Here is a 19,844-nt window from a genome sequence, read left to right as displayed (position 1 = left end):
AAACTCTGGATAAGGTCTAAAAACAAGTACCAGAAGGCACTGAGAGCAGACAGAGACTGGAGGTAGCTGTCATTTAGGAAAACGAAATGGCCTTGGTGACTTTCCCATTTGCACAGCTTCTCTCCTGAGAGCAGGCTCCTTTCTGTTCCTTGCCAGGCAGGTAAAATTCAGATGGAGAACCTGAGGTCTTGGAAAACCAGAGCCAAAAAAGTCATAAGAGCTGAAAAGTAAGAGAGGACTGATAGTTTCTTCTAAAACTAAATGAATCCATAATCGCTGGCCCCAAATTCCACCCTTAGGTATTTACCCCAGAGAAGTAAAAACAGAGTCCACAAAAATGCCACACAAGAGTTGACAACTCTGAAAAAGCTTCAGCTTCTTAACAACCATTAGCTGGAAAAAGCCCCCATGTCCCGTCACAGGAGAATGGGTAAACTGTGGTATATTTATACAATGGAATACTTCTCGTCATTGAAAAAAAAAGAGAAGAAGAAAGGAGAAAAATACCTCCTGATAGAGGCAGATAAATGTCAAGTTTTACACAAAAGAGTACATCCTGCGTGCTTCCACTGAATGAATTCTAGAACAGTCAAAACTGATCTACAGCAGGGGAATAAGCAGAACATCTGTCACCTGCCTGTGGGGGGGGGGGCGTTTGCTGGAAGCAGACATGACCTTCCTGGGGTGACAGTGATGACCTGCGTCCTGAGAGGAGTCAGGTGCTACCCCCGTCTCAGCTCACACAAGCTCACATCTACACTTCAGATGTTTGTGTTTCACTCTTCGTAATGTCATCTCATCAAAGTGTAATAAATACTGACTCTGGCTAAAGATATGCAGAGGGCAGTGTCACTGAGGTGTGATGATGTCACAACTCTGAAATGTGTCAGCAAAGAAGCCAGGCTCTGTGGATGGACTGTAGCAAGTATAGTAAGATAGTGTGGAAACTCTGTGGCGTTCACTGTACAATTTTCTCAACGTCTCCGTGCACTTGGAATTTTCCTTAATAAAGTACTGAGGAAGAAAAAAGGGAAAAAAATCCTCTCTGAAAACTGTCAAATGCTCAAGCTCCCCATCTGTTCCTTCTTTCCCAAATGGGGCTTCCTGACAGATCCTTGCAGGCAAGAACCCAGATGCTCTTCTCCAGCACTCAGGCCACTGAGTTTCTGGCCACACGAAGCCCACGACCTACCCCAAGACTGGGAAAAACCACTATCCTTGGCGTCAGGTACCCCGCCATCCCACACGTCCCCAAGTCAAAAGCAAAGAGACTATAACTCTTCCCTAACCCAGATCCATGACACACCGTTGAAGTCAGCTTGTGACACCTTCTTCTCCCACAGACAGACCTCAGCTCACTCATCTCTACAACCCAACCCAGGGCCCAGCTCAGAACCCCTCCTGACTACACACAAACTGCTGAAGAAAACCGATGAGAGGGGCGGGGAGAGACGAGGTAACTGCCCGCACTTCACGCCACGCAAACTTACTCAGCAGCCCTCCCTGAGGCGCGATCGTTCTTGCAAAGTGGAAATCAAACCCCCACATAGAATAAGCTTCTCAGACTTTGAATCAGTAAGTCATATGAAGCGACGTGTAACAAAATCTTCAGTGAGCATCTGAAATAGACTGGATCCATGGGGTGTCACTGGGATCCACCAGACATCATGCTAGCTGACTAGATCAGTGGTTTTACATGACCCCTTAAGATATATGTATTATTAATATGTTATATTAACAATATAATATATAATATATATTATATGTTTACACATACTGTATATTTATATATTACATATTATATGTTTGTATATGTACTATATACTTATAAATTATATATTATTAGATATGTTATATGTTACATATATTAATATATTACATAAATATATTTATTTTATATATAATATACATATTTATTTATTTATTTATTTTAAGGCCTGCCCTAAGCAAAACTACAATGATGTTTCACCTCATACCGGTAAAAATGGCCATCATCAAAAAGTCTACAAGCAATAAATGCTAGAGAAGGCGTGGAGAAAAAGGAACTCTCCTACACTGTTGGTAGGAATGTAAATTGATACAACCTCTATGGAGAACAGTATGGAGATGCCTTAAAAAACTAATTATAGAACTACCATATGATCCAGCAATCCCACTCCTGGGCATATATCCAGAGAAGAGCATACTTCAAAAACATATATGCGCCCCAATGTTCACTGCAGCACTATTTACAACAGCCAAGACATGGAAACCACCTAAATGTCTATCAACAGAGCAGTGGATCAAGATGTGGTACAAATATACAGTGGACTATTACCCACCATAAAAAAGAATGGACTATAATGGCATGTGCAGCAACATGGATGAACCTAGAGAATATCACGCTAAGCAAAAAAAAAAAAAAAAAAAAAAAAAAACCTATGATATCACTTATATGTGGAATCTAATAAAAATGATACAAAGAACTTATTTATAAAAGTGAAACGAACAAAAAGATTTCAAAGTAATTACATTTTGGATTACCAAAGGGGAGACCATGGCAGGGGGAGGGATAAATTGGGAAGTGGGATTAGTGTCCACACACATAAGACAGAAAGCTAACAAGGGCCCGCTGTACAGTGCGGGGCGGTTTAGTCAATGTTCTGTAATAAGCTATGAAGGGAAAGAAAGGATCCACATTTGTGAATTACGGATCCGCTTTACAGTAAACAGGACGCTAACACAACACTGTAAATCAACTACACCCCAATAAGATAAAATTAAAATAAATAAATGAAAAGGCATGCCCTACATCTAGCAGTGTGTATGAATTTAATTGGCAACGCTTATTCTCTGACCTTGAATACAATGCATCTTCTAAACAAGTTATACAGCCAAAATCAGATGAAATCTATGCCTAAGCCTCCAAGCACTAATTCTATGCAAAGTAAATGCCTCTGGAAAGCACTCTATGATAAATTTAATTCCAGAACTAAATTCACAGAGGAAAGCTGCCCGTATCATTGATTTGGAAATCATTAGCCATTAAATCATTCATTTAGCTAAATAAATAATGATCAATTTTCTTCAGCTGGTCTCCATAAAAACATTTTCATCTACTTTATTAAAAAAAAATTCTGAAAAGTCAGACCATGGTGGGAAGTTTAATTTGTATCATGACCTACTTCTGAACCTAAGTCAGGAGTTAGATCTTTATGATTTTTAATTTGAATCATTTAACCTACATCATTCTTCAGATCTGCTGAGCTTCTAACAAATATCTGACAGTATAAAATAGCCACTACATCGGCCTCAGATGTATTAGCATTATCACCGATACCAAAGGGGTGATCATTTCATAACATGGAAATATCAAGTCGCTATGCCATCTACCAGGAACTAACAGCGTTAGAGGTCAATTGTATTTCAATAACAAACGTGCAGGAAAAGAGATCAGATTTGCAGTTACCAGAGGCAGGGGTAAGAGGGAGGGAGAATTAGGTGAAAGTCGTCATCAGATGGCACAGACGTCCAGGTATGATGTAAGTAAGTATAAGGAACGCAATGTAGAAATGATCCATATAATCAACGCTGCTATATAGGAAAGTTAGGAGTAAATTCTAAGAGTTCTCAACATGAGGAAAATATTTTTCTTTTTCTTTTATTTCACATCTATATGAAATGATGGATGTTCACTAAACTTATTTTGATAGTCATTTCATGACGTACATAAATCAAATCACTACACTGTATGTCTTAAACTTACACAGTGCTATAGGTCAACTATATCTCAAAAAAAAACTGGAAGATAAAACATATGCAAGGTTTATTCAAGTCAGAAAGCCATTTGACAGATACAACAAAAGGCATGCTGGGAAAGGTACTGTTATAGTTTGTTGATTGACTTCTTATAAATTCCAAGGGTTAGGAACGAATATATAAATATACTTTTTTTAAAAAATGAAATGTCATTAGTATTTTAATGCATTAAACCTATGAGATCACATTTTATTTGTACTTCATTTATAATAAAGTTGCCTGTTTATCTGCAAAAAAAGAAAATATGATAGTGTTTATGAAAATGCTTCATAAATTTTAAACCCAAATGTAAATTATAAAAGGATGACTATTATTAAAATCACTTCTTTATTTAAAAAGTTCTATTCTTAAAATTCCCGTGATGGCTCAGCAGGTTAAGGACCTGACATAGTCTCTGCGAGATGAGGATTTGATTCCTGGCCTCACTCAGTGAGCTAAGCTTCCAGCATGGCCGCAAGATGTGGCACAGGTCACAGATGCAGCGCAGATATGGTGTTGCTATGGTGTGGTGTAAGCTAGCAACCATACTTCGATCTGACCCCCTGCCCAGGAACTTCCAGGTACTTCCAGGAACTTATGCAGGTAAGGCCGTATTGAAAAAAGAAAAAAATATTTCTATTCTTAATGTACACAATAGAAATGTTTTTCCCATTCAATTCAATAATTGAAAAAAAATAGTATTTTAATGCATCTGGATTCTTTCCCTTTGTGTAATATTAAAACATGTCAGGAAAGACAATTTGAAGAAACACTGGAACAGAAAGAAAATCCTCACAGTCCCATTAAAATTTCACTGACACTACTAAGAAGAGAAAACGTGTCTCTGGGAACCTGGATTCAGGTTGACCAAAAGCATGGTCTCAATTTCAGTAACTGTTAATACACGCACTGTACTTTCTCTCTTCATTGTGAAGTGACATTGATTTTGCACCTCTCATATCTAAAAGTGTTAGAAATAGATATGGAACTCAGGATGTGACCCTTAAGTTGAAAAGACTAGACAAAGATATAAAAGACACAGGTGAGGCTTTCTCCAGGCTGCCAGGTGAGAGGCTGAGGGAGCAAGCATGTCAGAGTTTAAAGAACAGACACATGCAGCATATGGAGGTTCCCAGGATAGGGGTCCAATCAGAGCTACAGCTGCCATCCTATGCCACAGCCATGCCAGGTCTGAGCCAGGTATGTGACCTAAACCACAGCTCACGGCAACTCCAGATCCTTAATCCACTGAATGAGGCCATGGATAAAACCTGTGCCCTCATGGATGCTAGTCAGATTTGTTTCCACTGAGCCATGATGGGAACTCTAGAATCTATGATCTTAAGTAAAACACCCAAAGGGTCCTAACCGAGGCTTGCCAATGGAATCACCTAGGACTTTTAACAGGTAACTGATAAGTTGAGGGTGCACTTCAGGGACTCTGAAATAAATGGTCTACATTGAACCCCAGGCTCCAGTATTTCTTAAAAAACCTCTAAGTGATTCTGATGTGCAATAAGGAGAGAGAACTGTGGCAGCAGGCTACAAAAACGTGGTGAAATCATAATTGGATGGACTAAGGATGAGATGATCCATGGCAAGGAAGGTGACCCAGGCCAGGGCTGGTGTTTAAGAAAAGGTGCACAGTGGGATTAAGATGATGAAATAGAAGGACTGGGGCTCAACTTCTCTCATAAAAACAACAAAATTTACAACCAAATACTGAGCAATCTTCAACCAAATGGACCAGAAACTTTCAAAAAGATATCCTACTCCAGAAGACAAAGAGGAGGCCACATCAAGAGGTAGGAGGGGCAATTATAAGCAACCCCATACCTCCCCGGTGGGAAGCCCCATAGACTGGAAAGTAACTGTATCACAGAGACTCACCTACAGGAGTGAGAGTTCTGAGCCACACATCAAACTCCCATCGGTGGGGATCTGGCAGTGGGACAAAGAGCCCCTGGAGCATCTGGCACTGAAGGCCAGTGGGGCTAGTGCACAGGAGCTCCAAGGGACTGGGGGAAATGGAGACCCCATTCTCAAAAGACACGCACGGACTTTCAGGTGCACTGGGTCCCAGGGCAAAGCAAAGTTTCCATAGGAATCTGGGTCAAACCTGACTGCAGTTCTTGGAGGGCCACTTGGGAAAACAGGGGTGAATGTGGCTTGTTGTGGGGAAGAGCATTGGAAGCAAAGCTCTTGGGACTATTTATCAGGTGCCTTTCTCTGGAGGTGGCCATTTTGGGAAAATCTGGCCCACCATCAGTGCTGAGAAGCCCCAGGACAAACAACAATCCAGATGGGATGACAGCCCGCCCCTCAGTAAACAGGCTGCCTAAAGACCCCCCAGGCACACAGCTGCCTCTAATCTCACACAGAGACAAAGCCCCACGCACCAAAGGGATAGGAATCAGCTCCACCTACCAGTGGGTAGGCACCAGTCCCTCCCATCAGGAAGCCTACAGCAAACCCCCATACTGACTTCAGCCACAAGGGGGGCAGACACCAGAAGTAAGAGAGGCTATAACTCTATTATCTGTAAAATGGTTACCACACCAAAAACCTATAAAAATGAAAAGACAGAGAACTATAACTCAGAAGAGGGAGACAGGAAAAACCCCAGAAAAGAAGGAAGTGATCAGGAGATTCTCAGCCTCCAGGAAAAAGACTTTAGACTGTTGATGCTGAAGATGATGCAAGACATTGGAAATAAACTGGAGGCAAAGATGGATATTTACAGGAAACACTGAGAAAAGAGATACAAGACATAAAACTTAAACAAGAAGAGATGCAAAATACAATAACTGAAATAAAAAATTCACTAGAAGCAGCCAACAGCAGAATACAGGAGGCAGAAAAACAAATAAGCGAGGTGGAGGACTGACTAATGGAAATCACTGATATGAAACAGAAAAGAGAAAAAAGATTGAAAACAAATTAGAGAGTCTCAGAGAACTCTGGGACAATGTTAAATGCACCAGCAGCCATATTGTAGGGGCCAGAAGAGAAGAGAGAGAAGGGGACAGAAAAAATATTTGAAGAGATAATAGCGAAAACTTCCCTAACATGGGAAAGGAACCACTCACTCAAATCCAGGAAGCACAACGCATACCATATAAAATAAACCCAAGGAGGAATACCCTGAGACACATATTAATCAAACTGACCAAAATTAAAGACAAAGAGAAAATATTGAAAGCAGCTAGGAAAAAGACACAAATAACATACAAGGGAATCCTGATAAGGTTATTAGCAGATTTTCAGCACAAACTCTATAGGCCAGAAGGGAGTGGCATGATATACTTAATGTGATGAAAGGAAAAAACCCCCAACCAAGATTACTCTACCCAGCAAGGCTCTCATTCAGATCTGAAGGAAAAACCAAAAGCTTCACAGATAAGCAAAAGCTGAGAGAATTCAGCAACACTAAACCAGCCTTACAACAAATACTAAAGGAAATTCTCTAGGCAGAAAAGAAAAGGCCGCAACAGGAAACAAAAATACCACAAATGACAAGGCTCACCAGTAAAAGCATATATACAGCAAAGAAAGGAAATCACCCACGCACAATTATGCCACCAGAATCAGAAATCGTGAGAAGAGGAGGGTACGAATACAGGACACTGGAGTTGCATTTGCAATTAAGAGACCAACAACTTAAAACAAGCTCGTATATATGTAGACTCTTATATCAAAACTTCAGAATAACTGAAAATCAAAAATCTATAATTGATACACAGACAAATAAGAAAAAAATCAACTCAAATACAACACTAAAGATAGCCATCAAACCAGAAGAGGAGAGAACAAGAGAAGAAGGGAATAAAAAAGAGCAACAAAAACAAATCCAAAGCAATTAATAAAATGGCAATAAGAACACACACATCAATAATTATCTTAAATGTGAATGGACTAAATGCCCCAACCAAAAGATTAGACTGGCTGAATGGATACAAAAACAAGATCCATATATATGCTGTCTTCAAGAGACCCACTTCACTTCTAGGAACTCATACTAATTGAGAGGATGGAAGAAAATATTCCATGCAAATGGGAATCAAAGAAAGCTCAAGTAGCAATACTCATATCAGACAAAATAGACTTTAAAATGGAAAAGCCAGAATGTCGGAGTCCAGCTCCAACAACCAGGTCCAGCAGCCAGGGCGTACAAGTCCCGAGAGGAGATGAACGGCATCGGCGTTTTAATGGAGACAGCCTCTTTGTCCCTTCTTTCAGGGCGCTGGACTGCTCAGACTTTATTGGCTTAAACAGTTGATTATATAGACAGTTTTTCACTACAGATTACATCATGGTGTTCAAAGTACATTGGTTAACTATTAGGCTTGGTTTTTTGATCACATGGTACAGTAGCAATATGTCATGTTTTAAAATCTTCAGCCTAATTAAATTTAGTGAGTACAATTCAAGGACAAACAGGCACAGCATATCATGTGGGAAAGAGGAGACTCAGCACAAACCATCTCATGGCCAGCCAATTTTTACAAGCTGAAGAGGCCACAAACATAACAATTCTTGTCTTCAGACTAGTGTCTATTCAAAGTGTCCTTGGCAGGGAAACAGCATGAGAAAATACAAATCAACTTAGTCAGCTACCGCTAAAAGTTTCTAAAATCAAGGACAAAACTCACAGCTAGGTTTCTTTTGATCATGAATAATATGTGTGTAACTTCTATAAACCTCATTAAAATCCTAACTCTAAAGTTTACTGTTTAACTAGTTAGTAGATAAACACTATGTTCTAATTAAGTTGGATTTAAAAGGGGAGTCCTCAGGATGAAATTCGTATTATTATTGTACTTTGTTAAATCACAATCACCATAGGAAAATAAGAATGGGAAATAAGAATAATAAGCAAATAATCAGGGAAGACTGAGGAAAAGTGAATAACAAATAAAACAACAGGAAAGATTAGGTCACCCAAGAAACAATCCATGTTCTCGGGGCAAACATGGAAATTGTTTTCCCAGGAAAGCCCCAATTCTTCCCCATCAACATGAGAGCCGTGTAACCTGAGGCCTGCCATCAGATTGTACTGCACAGGCAGGCCTCAGCCTGCCCTCGGCTTGTACCACGCAGGCAGGCTTTTATCCTGATCAGAGGCCCACCTTCGGTTTGTACCGTTCAGGTGAGCTCCCTTCCTTGGTTAGGAACCTGCCTTCAGGTTTTTCTGCCATCAGGCAAGGTCCTTTTTTTTTGATTAGGAGCCTGCCCTCAGTTTTGCACCGTTCAGGCAAGCTCCCTTCCTTGGCTCCTTGTATCATCTCGGCTCCCAGCACTGGAAGAAATGGACAAATTCTTAGAAAATTACAATCTTCCAAGACTAAACCAAGATGAAATAGAAAAGATGAACCAAGCAATCACAAGAACTGAAATTGAAACTGTGATTAAAAATTTCCAACAATCCAGTAATAAAACTAGAAAGAGGGAGAAAGAATAGTGGGGGGAAAATTAAATCTCCATCTAGCAAAAGAAACTACATGTAATGCCAAAAATTGATAACTTAGTAACAGTATAAGGCTATATTTTAGTGATGAGAAGGTAGCTGTAAGGCTGGTATCCTCTACTTACTGTGGACTCTAAAGAGTGAATGGGTCTAGGGTTCAGGAAAGGGTGTAGCAGAAACCAGCTGGTTTTCTTTTTCTGCACCTGCAGCATATGGAATTTCCCAGGCTAGGGGTTGAATTGGAGCTGCAGCTGCTGGCCTACACTGCAGCCACAGCAACTCGGACTGGATCCCCATCTATAGCCTACACTGCAGCTCACGGCAATGCCAGATCCTTAACCCACTGAGAGGGGCCAGGGATTGAACCCACATCTTCACGGATATTGGAGGGGTTCTTAACTCGCTGAGCCACAACAGAAACTCCAAAACCAGCTGTTTTTCATTATCAGCCTTTTAGTGTTAGTTTAGTGTATGTTTTATTGCTTAAAAATTAATTAGATTTGAAAATACAGGTATTCTATATAGAGTTTGGTATTTTTGAATAAAGGTAGGCCTTTGTTCAATGTTTTAGTGAAGGGCAGAGCTAAAAAAGGCTCTTCAGAACAATTAAACCAATGAAAAATGGGAAATGGGCCTTTAACTAATTAATCAACTAGTCAAACTGTTGGAATTATAAGCACCACAGAGACCCAAGAATAAGGTTGCCAGATTTAGTAAATAAAAATAAGTATGTCCCATGCAGTATTTGAGACACAGTAATCCTAAAATGTTACTTGTTGTTTACCTGAAATTGAAATTTAACTTGGCTTCTTGTGTTTTTATCTAACAACTCTTTTTTTTTTTTCTCCTTGCTTTTTAGGGCCACACCTGCAGCATATGGAAGTCCCCAGGCTAGGGGTCGAATTGAAGCTGGAGTTGCAGGCCTCCGCCACAGCAACACGGGATCCAAGCCAAATCTGCGACCTACACTGCAGCTCACAGCAGTGCCAGGTCCTTTTCCATTCTCACCACAGTCCTGGGTCCTTAACCCACTGAGGGAGGCCAGGGATCGCCCGTGTCCTCACGCATCCTAGTTGGGCCTGTTACTGCTGAGTCACAATGGGAAATCCCTTATATAATAACTCCATGCAAGAAATACACGATTCATGAAAACTGCTAAATGGAACACAGTGGAGGGAGTTGGGGGGGTGGAAGAGTTTTCAGATACTCATCCTGGATTGTGATGGCCCTGGGTGATCTCAGAGTATTTCTGGGGTGAGATCCTGGTGTTGCAGCCTTTTTTTTCCCTTTGTCCATTCCAGTCCTCTAAGTCTGCCACAAACAGTTACAGCTACATGCACTTATAATAGTAAATGGTCAAGTTGCAATCTTTGAAAATGCATCTTGGCCCCCAGATCAGATAATTCCTGAGACCTAAGAAAGAAAGTGGTCAAAAATGAGGCAAGTGTCCTTGTCTGTTTTTTTTTTTTTTTGCTTCGTCCAAAATGTCAAGTGTTGTGGGCATTTGGAGCAGAAGAAACTTAGGTCTATGGTTTCGTATTTATTGTCCAGTGGTGACACCACAGAAGATTCTCCTCTTCCATAAATGTAAAAAATTACTATGGGACATTTTAACCACATGCAAATGTAAAGAGAACCGTTTAATGAACCCCCACGTATCCATCACCCCAACAACGATCAACTCATGGCTGGTCTTTGTCTCAATTCCCATTCTTTATCCCTCCTCGGTCATTGTGAAGCAAATCCTAGACATCATCTAATTCACCTCTAAATATTTCAGCACATATTCTGTCATACCAGGAATTTCCCTTTTAAACATAACCACAATACCACATCACCCGCACTCCCAAATCAATGATAATTCCAAAAAAGGCATTTTAAACAGTATTTGCTAGATGAAACAGAAATGCTCTCCAGGATTTTAGCCAACACAAACCCTTCTGGTATTAATTAAACAATGTGGACAAGTTTACATACTATCCTGGCACCACTGCAGAGGAGGTAAATTCAAATACTCCAATCAGGTATTAAAAGAGCTTGCCATTTTAATATTCAAAGAAATATTACTATTGTTCAAACATTCCTTGAGCCAAGAGATATCTATTAAATACCTGTCTTGCTAAGCACAGGATTTGAAGATCACCACTTCTGCCCTTGAGGCATTGCAGGACATGCAGGTTCATATCCAAGTTCATGTGATACAAAGCAGAAGGAATTAGCCACAAAACAAGAATACAAGGCGGAACTAGCAACTGAAAAGAGTTCTGAAGAATGTGTGCTTATGGGAGTTCCCGTGGTGGCACAGTGGTTAACGAATCCGACTAGGAACCATGAGGTTGCGGGTTCGATCCCTGCCCTTGCTCAGTGGGTTAAGGATCTGGCATTGCTGTGAGCTGTGGTGTAGGTTGAAGACTTGACTTGGGCCCCGCGTTGCTGGGCTTTGGCACAGGCCAGCGGCTACAGCTCCGATTGGACCCCTAGCCTGGGAACCTCCATATGCTGTGGAGCGGCCCTAGAAAAGGCAAAAAAAAAAAAAAAAAAAAAAAAAAAAAAAAAGAATGTGTGCTTATTCCCTAGTAGCAGAGGAGGGCTTTTCACTGAGAAATCAGCATGAACAAAGGCATAAGGAAGACAAAATCTCCTGAAGATGCCAGCCCTTAAAAGATGCTGCTTCCCTTGGGCTCTAGTTTCCTTCATATGCCCACGTGTTTCATTGGTAAGAATCTCTGCTGATTTCCTTTATTAGATTAAAAGATGATCCAAGCCTCTGTGGTCCTCTGCACCCCGCACCCGTTATCATGACCTGCCCATTAGCCTTCTAATGAGAAGAGATGAAATTTGCTTTCCTGACCATTTTCTCTGAAAATAAAAGCCAGAGTGAAGCTTTGCAAAAATAAATAAATACATACATACATATATAAAAATTTCCAACAAACCAAAGTCCAGGACCAGATGGCTTCACAGGCGAATTCTATCAAACATTCAGAGAAGAGCTAACACCTCTCCTTCTGAAACTATTTCAAAAAATTGCAGAGGAAGGCATACTCCCAAACTCATTCTATGAGGCCACCATCACCCGGTACCAAAACCAGACAAAGATACCACAAAAAAAGAAAACTACAGGCCAATTTCACTGATGAACAAAACAGCATCCAACAATACATTAAAAGGATTGTACATCATGATCAAGTGGGATTTATCTGAGAATGCAAGGATTCCTCAATATCCACAAATCCATCAGTGTGATATACCACATAACAAACTGAAGAATAAAAACCATATGATCCTCTCAATAGATGCAGAAAAAGCCTTTGACAAAATCCAACCCACATTTCTGATAAAACCCTTCAGAAAGTGGGCATAGAGAGAACCTACCTCAGTATGATAAAGGCCATATAGGACAAACCCACAGCTAACATCATTCTCAATGGTGAAAAGCTGAAAGAATTCCCCTGAGATCAGGAACAAGACAAGGATGTCCGCTCTGCCACTAATGCTCAACATAGGTTTGGAAATCCTAGCCACAGCAATCAGAGAAGAAAAATAAATAAAAGGAATCCAAATTGGAAAGGAAGAAGTAAAACTATCCCTATTTGCAGATGATATGATACTATACCTAGAGAATCCTAAAGACCCTACCAGAAAACTGTTAGAGCTCATTCATGAATTTCACAAAGTCACAGGATACAAAATTAACACACAGAAATCAATGGCATTTCTATATACTAACAATGAAAGAGCACAAAGAGAAATTAGGGAAGTAATCCTGTTTACCATCACATCCAAAAGAATAAAATACCTAGGAGTAAACTTACCTAAAGAGACAAAGACCTGTACTCCCTGTACTCTGAAAACTATAAGACATTGATGAAAGAAATCAAAGAGGACACAAATACATGGAAAGATATACCATGCTCGTGGATTGGAAGAGTCAATATTATCAAAATGACTATACTACCCAAGCCAATCTACAGATTCAATGAAATCCCTATCAAAATACCAAAGACATTTTTCACAGAACTCGAACAAAATATTTTAAAGTTTGTTTGGAAGTACAAAAGACCCAGAATAGCCAAAGACATCCTGAAAAAGAAAAATGGAGCTGGAGGAATCAGGTGCCAGGACTTCAGACTATACTTCAAAGCAACAGCCATCAAAACCATATGGTACTGGCACAAAGACAGAAATATAGATCAGTGGAACAGGATAGAAAGCCCAGAATTCAACCCACACACCTACAGCCAACTCATCTATGACAAAGGAGGAAAGAATATATATATACAATAGAGAAAAGACAGCTGTTCAATAAGTGGTGCTGGGAAAACTGGACAGCCACACGGAAAAGAATGAAAGTAGAATGCTCCCTAACACCATACACAAAAATAAACTCCAAATGGATTAAAGACCTAGATATAAGACCAGACACTATGAAACTCTTAAGAGGAAAATATAGGCCAAACACTCCTGACATAAACGACAGCAACATCTTCTCAGATCCACCTCTTAGAGTAATGACAGTAAAAACAAACAAATGGGACTTAATCAAACTTAAAAGTTTCTGCATAGCAAAGGAAACCCTAAACAAAACGAAAAGACAACCCACAGAATGGGAGAAAATCTTTGCAAGTGAATGGACAAGGGATTAACCTCCAAAATTTATAAACACCTTCTGCCGCTCAATACCAAAAAAACAAACAACCCCATCCAAAAATGGGCAGAAGATCTAAACAGACAGTTCTCCAAAGAGGACATATGGATGGCCAAAAAACACATGAAAAGATGTTTAACATCACTTCATTATTAGAGAGATGAAAATCAAAACCACTGTGAGGTGCCACCTTACACCAGCCAGAATGGCCATCATCAAAAAGTCTACAAACAATAAGTGCTGGAGAGGGTGTGGAGAAAAAGGAACCCCATTACACTGGTGGTGGGATTGTAAATTGGTGCAACCACTGTGGAAAACAGGATGGAGATGCCTCAGAAAACTAAAAACAGAACTACCATTCGACCCAGCAATCCCACTCCTGGGCACCTATCCAGAGAAAACCATGACTCGAAAAAACACATGTACTCCAATGTTCTTTGCAGCACTATTTTCAAGAGCCAAGACCTGGAAACAACCTAAATGTACATTGACAGAGGGGTGATTCAAGGAGATGTGATACATATACACAGTGGAATACTACTCAGCCATTAAAAGGAACAAAATACCGGCATTTGCAGCAACAGAGATAGACCTAGAAATTATCATGCTAGGTAAAGTCAGTCAATGAGACATGCATGTGGAGTCTGAAATGCATGTGGAATCTGAAAAAAGGACAAAATGAATTTCTTTGCAGAACAGATACTGACTCACAGACTTTGAAAAACGTATGGTTTCCAAAGGAGACAGTTTGGGGGGTGGGGGGATGTGCTGGGGGTGTGGGATGAAAATCCTATAAATTGCATTGTGATGATCATTGTACAACTGTAAATGTAATAAATTCATTGAGTAATATTTTTTAAAAAAGGAAAAATTAAATTAAAAAAAGGTGCACAGATGGGGTCCCCTTGTCATCATTAGGGAGCAACAATCCAGAGATGGAGCCTGAAGCAGTTACGCCCACTTTACAGATAAGGAAGTTAAAGAAAAACTGAATAATATTGTTTTGCTTGAGATCTCTACAGCTTTCAGTAGAGGGTTTCACTTAAAACATCTAATGTGGGGAGTTCCCATCATGGCGCAGCAGAAACAAATCCGACTAGGAAAAATGAGGTTGCAGGTTTGATCCCTGGCCTCGCTTGGGGGGTTAAGGATCCAGCGTTGCTCTGAGCTGTGGTGTAGGTTGCAGACGCGGCTCGGATCTGGCGTTGCTATGGCTGTGGTGTAGGCCGGTGGCTACAGCTCCCATTAGACCCATAGACCCCCTGGAAACCTCATATGCTACCGGTGTAGCCCTAAAAAACAAACAAACAAAAACAAACAAACAAAAAGTCTAACTCAGTACCCACATTCTTCACAGCCTACTGCCACCTCACTTCTTCACTGGCTGCCCACATCCCTTCCCTCCAGGTACCAGAATAACACAAGTCCCTGAAAAATCGTGATATCTAACTGCATTGCTTCTGGGAATTTTATTCCCTCTACCTAAAATATCCACCTGCCCCTCCCCCAAACCACCTTCCTCTCCATTTCCCACTTTTTCATCTACTTTATTCGTATTCATCCTCCAAAACCCAGGTCAAATATCACCGGCTCCAGGAAGCCTCTTCACACCATTTCTTCGCCCTGCCATCTGTCCGTCTCCCAAGGCCTCTTGTATTCGCCCATCTTAGCCCATAGAAAATCTCTGTTTCCTGTTTCAAGATCATTTTGATGCCTTATCATTCAGTTACCAACTGCAGCAAAGATGCCAAGTCCTCTAAGAAGCCCGTGGTCGGAGAGGCCAGGAACCCAGAAATCAGGGCCTCAGCAGGGCCTTACACTCAAGTACACGCCATCTTTCTCCAAAAACAGCTCTGGAAACTAGCAGAAGCCTTAATAACCTGAGAAATCAATTTGAGAGCACCTGCTCCAAGGACACGGCCATCTTTCAGACCGTTGGCATGGGATTCCATTCTTTCGCCTTTTGGTAAGGCATGTCTGCTGTATGTGAGGTGGGTATCTATATAGATATATATTATAAGCTTAATCATAAATTAAAGTACTACATGTCAGAGTTTCCCAATTGCTAGGTATCATTTCACCTCTTTATTGTGCCAATTAACAGATGATGCTCCCATGCCTGACCCTGTATTTTCTTAAGGTCTTAGATTTTGTCTGCATAAGGTATCCCAATACTTGATCATCATTTAATCCATGAGTAACTAATTAGAGAGACTTTTTTAAAGAAGAAAAGAATGCGGAAGAACAATTAAAAGGGGAAATAGCAATCCAACTATGCTCTTCATGTATGCTCACTATCATCTGTAAGATGTGTCATGAATTTAATAATAGCTTTTTGGAGAAAACAAAAAAGAAACAACAAAGTCCTCATCAGTTGTGACTTGTACCCTGACTTCAGAAACAATAAGAGGTGGAAAAACTAGAGGTGATGACAGGCATGCCGGAACTGAAGGAAGGTGGCACACTTGGTAAAAACCCCGGTATCCGATGGCTCCGCACAGTGGGTAAGGAAGCAGGGTTTGCTTCCCCTCGTCCCACCTGCACATAAATCCTGACTGAAAGAAAGCGTTATCTAAAAAGAAGTTACGGGAAAGGTTTCCAGGAACATGGCAGTTCGACTCCACACACGCATTTCCCCAAACTTTACTCCACACTGTAATGTGCTTGGTTAAGAGACAGGTTGGTTCAGACTTCCTGGCAGTTAGAAGCAGCCAGAAATATGTAAGTGGAAGCTGTGGACAGGACTGCCAAAAAACTGTTTCCACCCCCTCCTTCCTTTCTGATGCCTGGAATATAGATATGATAGCCGGAGCTCCAGTAACCCTCAAATTCTGAGGTGCTGCAGAGGATGGCAGAGCAGAAAGAAAGAACTGAAAAAATAGTCAAGGCAATTAACCTGGAACCTTGAAAAGAAGTAAGAAGGCTAAAGAATAAAAAAGTACAAACAGCAAGTTGTCTATGGTAAACCTGCATACATTTCATTCTTTTCAAAATTTCTCCATGGAAAGATATGCCACCATGCAGAAAATTCTTAAGATGAAAGATGCATCTACATTCTATGAAACAAACACTTAAAGAGTTCTTACATAAAGGAGGAAAGAAATTTTTACTGAGCTCCTTATTCCATACCATTCACTGTAAGAATCATTTTACATGTAACTTAAAGACAGGAATTGTTCTTATTTATCCTTTTAAATCTCAATATTACTAAGTGTCTGGGAATCAGTAGGTACTCATTAAATTTTTTAAATCAATAATATATACATGAATGAATGATGGTGTCAAGTTAAGCTAGTCAAAATCACTAAAAATGTTATTACTGTTTTTCCTAACTCTCATTCACTTATAAAGTCTTACTATTCTCCTAACATGAGTTACACTGTCAGGGCATTTCTTTCATACCTTCCGTTGTTGGAAATACTTCTTCTCCTTCAGTTTTAGTCTCTGCCAGTTTCCCAGTTCTCAGCAATACTTCTGCGAAGCTCTCACAGTCACTTCAGACTGGACAAAAGAAGCAGTTACACCATTTGTGGGGCGTCTTTTTCTCTATGAAGATATTCTTAGAAAACATAATGGTAGATTTCTATCTTCTGATGACCTGGATTATAATTCTCCTTTACTAAAACATAATATTTTATGTAAAATCATCAACAGACTTTTTAGGCTCATAATATGTGGCAATACCCATGAAGCAAATCACATAAAACCAATGAATAACATGGCTAAGAACAAAGCAAGAAAATTCTGGTAAAATGCCCACAGCAGCACGACAGTTAAATCTGTGTTCACAGGCACCCTGTCCTTACCTCTATGACGAAGGGATCGGAGAGGAGAGATTCATAAAAAGGATGACAGCCTTGTTTTTCTAGACCTTCATTGGCTCTGGTTCCAGTTCGATAACCACCACCCAATTCTTGCCCCTGAAAGAACAGAGTGAAGAAGAGTGGGTAAAAAGAAAGAGAGCTCAGAGGGGAGGGGTGGAGGGAAGGAAGGAAGGAGGAAAGGAAGAGCAGTGGCCTTCGGGGGAGATCAGTCAGTGGGCTTTGTGGGATCCTGAGAGTGCGCGTCAGAGGGACACGGCTGCCCAGCCGAGAATGTGAGTATAAGCACCACTTCTAACCGCAGCACTTCAACCTCACCCGAAGCGTCTCTTGATTTTCTTGGTCGCTTTGACATCACTGCCTCAGAAACACTGAAGTAGTCAGCGTTACACGTGTGGCCAGCTTTCTATACGCCAGTCAGAATAACCTCTCCAAGACACCACTCTGTACACACTGCTCCCTTGCTCCCAAAACTGTCAGGAGCTCCGAACAATGCAAACGGCTGCTAAGATCGAATCTAAACGACATTCAGTAACATTCAAATTTATTAAATGTTAACTCACACTGAAGGCTGACTCTGAGCTCCAACCAAACCATCCCCTGATGCATCCCACTGGCCTGTGCCCTTCTTTTTCATCACAGAGGTCCCATCCATGCTGACAGCCCACCCTCCTTCCAGGCCCACCTCAGACCATGCCTGCTGAAACCGCACCAGATGGAGGCAAGACAAGATTGTGCCCCCTTCATTATCCACACCTGCTCCACAAGCACAACCCACACACGTGCCTTTGTGAGCCTGGTCATCGGCACTCCGCATCAGCAATACTTTAGAGTCGCTCCTGCGGCTAATTATCTTATGTTTTGTTCTCTTCAAACAGATGGTAAAGCTCCTTATCAGAAGAGCCAAGTAAAAGACACTCACCCATTCCTCTGAAGTTTACTAAGCACTTGCTTTAGGCCAAGCACAGCCCAAGAAAACAACGAAGCTGCTGCTATAAATGACAGTAAAAATGACAACCAATACCCAATAAACACAAGAGATCCAGGCATAACATTGAAAACTTTTTCTAAAACATAACCCCTCAGGGGAGTTCCCGTCTTGGCACAGCAGAAATTGAATCCAACTAGGAACCATGAGGTTGCGGGTTCAATCCCTGGCCTCGCTCAGCGGATTAAGGATCCAGCGTTGCCGTAAGCTGTGGTGTAGGTAGCAGATTCGGTTCGGATCTGGCGTTGCTGTGGCTGTGGCATAAGCCGGCAGCAACAGCTCTGATCAGACCCCTAGCCTGGGAATCTTCATATACCACGGGTACAGCCCTAAAGAGAGAAAAGACGAGGGAAAAAAAAAAAAAAGACATAACCCCTCAAAGAGAGATGCACAGACTTAACTCAAAGTCAAGTGCATGGCACAGCAGTGAGTGGTTTCTTCACTTACACAGCTGTCTGGGCCATCATCCTTAGCTCTCTTTCTTGCATATCCCACCCCCAGACCATCAGCAAGTCCGCAAAATACATCCCCACACCAAACACTTCCCACTTCTTTCGTGGCTCCCCTAATCCAAACCACCAACCTCTCACCCAGAGTCCTGGAAGAGAAAGCCATCTTTTTGCTTCACTCCTGACGCATTACTGCCCGCTCTCCACGCAGCAGTTGAATAACGTCATTGAAAGTGAAGCGGGATCACACAACTGCTCTCCATCACCCTCAGAACAAAATCTGTACTCCTTAGCACGGTCTGGGGAGGCCTGGCAAGTCTGGCCTCTTCCCCACCTCTCTGATCGTGTCTCCTTTCTCCCCACTCATCACTCTGTACCTACTTGCCTTGGCCTCCTCTGTATCCTGGCAAAGATGTCAAGCACATGCCTTGAAAACACACTTGCTCTGCTTGCCTCAATAAGCTCTTTTTTTTTCGTTTTGAATTATATTTTTTAATGATTTTTATTTTTTCCATTATAGCTGCCTTACAGTGTTCTGTCAACTTTTCACCGTAGAGCAGTTACCTCGTCACACATACATATATACACTCTTTTTCTCACATTATCCTCCATCAATCAGCTTTCTGCTCAAAGTGATTCCCCTTCTGAGAAACTCTGCTTCCCAATCTAACTCAGAACGCCTCCCCCCAAATCG

The 19,844-nt window shown here is 41.1% G+C and overlaps 1 protein-coding gene across 1 annotated transcript in view; it reads right to left on the bottom strand.

Moving 5' to 3' along the window:
* NBAS (neuroblastoma amplified sequence) overlaps positions 1-19,844 on the bottom strand; it is a 359,592-nt gene that overhangs the window by 130,780 nt on the left and 208,968 nt on the right. Inside the window, 2 exon segments of the mRNA XM_021087823.1 lie at positions 17,295-17,430; positions 17,699-17,812. Of these exon segments, the coding sequence (XP_020943482.1) occupies positions 17,295-17,430; positions 17,699-17,812 (250 nt within the window).

The sequence above is a fragment of the Sus scrofa genome, chromosome 3, assembly GCF_000003025.6.
Source record: "Sus scrofa isolate TJ Tabasco breed Duroc chromosome 3, Sscrofa11.1, whole genome shotgun sequence".
Classification (NCBI taxonomy): domain Eukaryota; kingdom Metazoa; phylum Chordata; class Mammalia; order Artiodactyla; family Suidae; genus Sus; species Sus scrofa.
Note: the sequence above shows the minus strand (reverse complement) of the source record. Positions and strands in the feature narration are given on the sequence as shown.